This window comes from Penaeus monodon, chromosome 23 (assembly GCF_015228065.2).
Source record: "Penaeus monodon isolate SGIC_2016 chromosome 23, NSTDA_Pmon_1, whole genome shotgun sequence".
Classification (NCBI taxonomy): domain Eukaryota; kingdom Metazoa; phylum Arthropoda; class Malacostraca; order Decapoda; family Penaeidae; genus Penaeus; species Penaeus monodon.
Window position 1 is genome coordinate 19,235,089 of NC_051408.1, and position 498 is coordinate 19,235,586.

Genomic DNA, 498 nt, shown 5'->3' on the forward strand with positions numbered 1-498 from the left:
CCCGCGTGTGCCAAGGCATGTCCAACATCGAGGTCGTGGAAGCCGTGGAGCGCGGCTACCGCATGCCGTGCCCGAGCTCGTGCCCGCAACTGCTCTACAACATCATGCTGGAGTGCTGGGCAAGGGAGCCGGCCAACCGACCCACCTTCGAGACGCTGCGCTGGAAGCTCGAGGATTACTTCTTCCTGGAGGAGACGGAGTACCGGGAGGCGGAGGTGGTGATGTAGGGCGCGGCGGCAGGCAGGCTGGCGTCGCCCCATGCTGCTTGATGTAGGCCTATGGGCGGAGATGCAAGTTTATGTGGGGTGTATGTGCAATCAAAGGCAATAAACCCATGTATGATACAGGGCCTAGATTCCAATTTACGTAAAATCATAAATTGTGAAAATCATGTAGAATATTACACGTGAGATTGTAAATTACAAAAAAATACTTTTGGGCTTACATGAACAGTTAAATCTGACACTGGAATTGAGAAAAGTTTTATTATAGAACAGT

The 498-nt window shown here is 51.2% G+C and overlaps 1 protein-coding gene across 1 annotated transcript in view; it reads left to right on the top strand.

Annotated features, from left to right (window-relative positions):
* Positions 1–492, top strand: part of LOC119588165 (tyrosine-protein kinase Src42A-like) — a 6,703-nt gene extending 6,211 nt beyond the window's left edge. Inside the window, exon 4 of the mRNA XM_037936870.1 lies at positions 7–492. Within this exon, the coding sequence (XP_037792798.1) occupies positions 7–227 (221 nt within the window). The 3' untranslated portion in view covers positions 228–492. The remainder of the gene's footprint in view (positions 1–6) is intronic.
* The last annotated feature ends 6 nt before the right edge of the window (positions 493–498 follow it).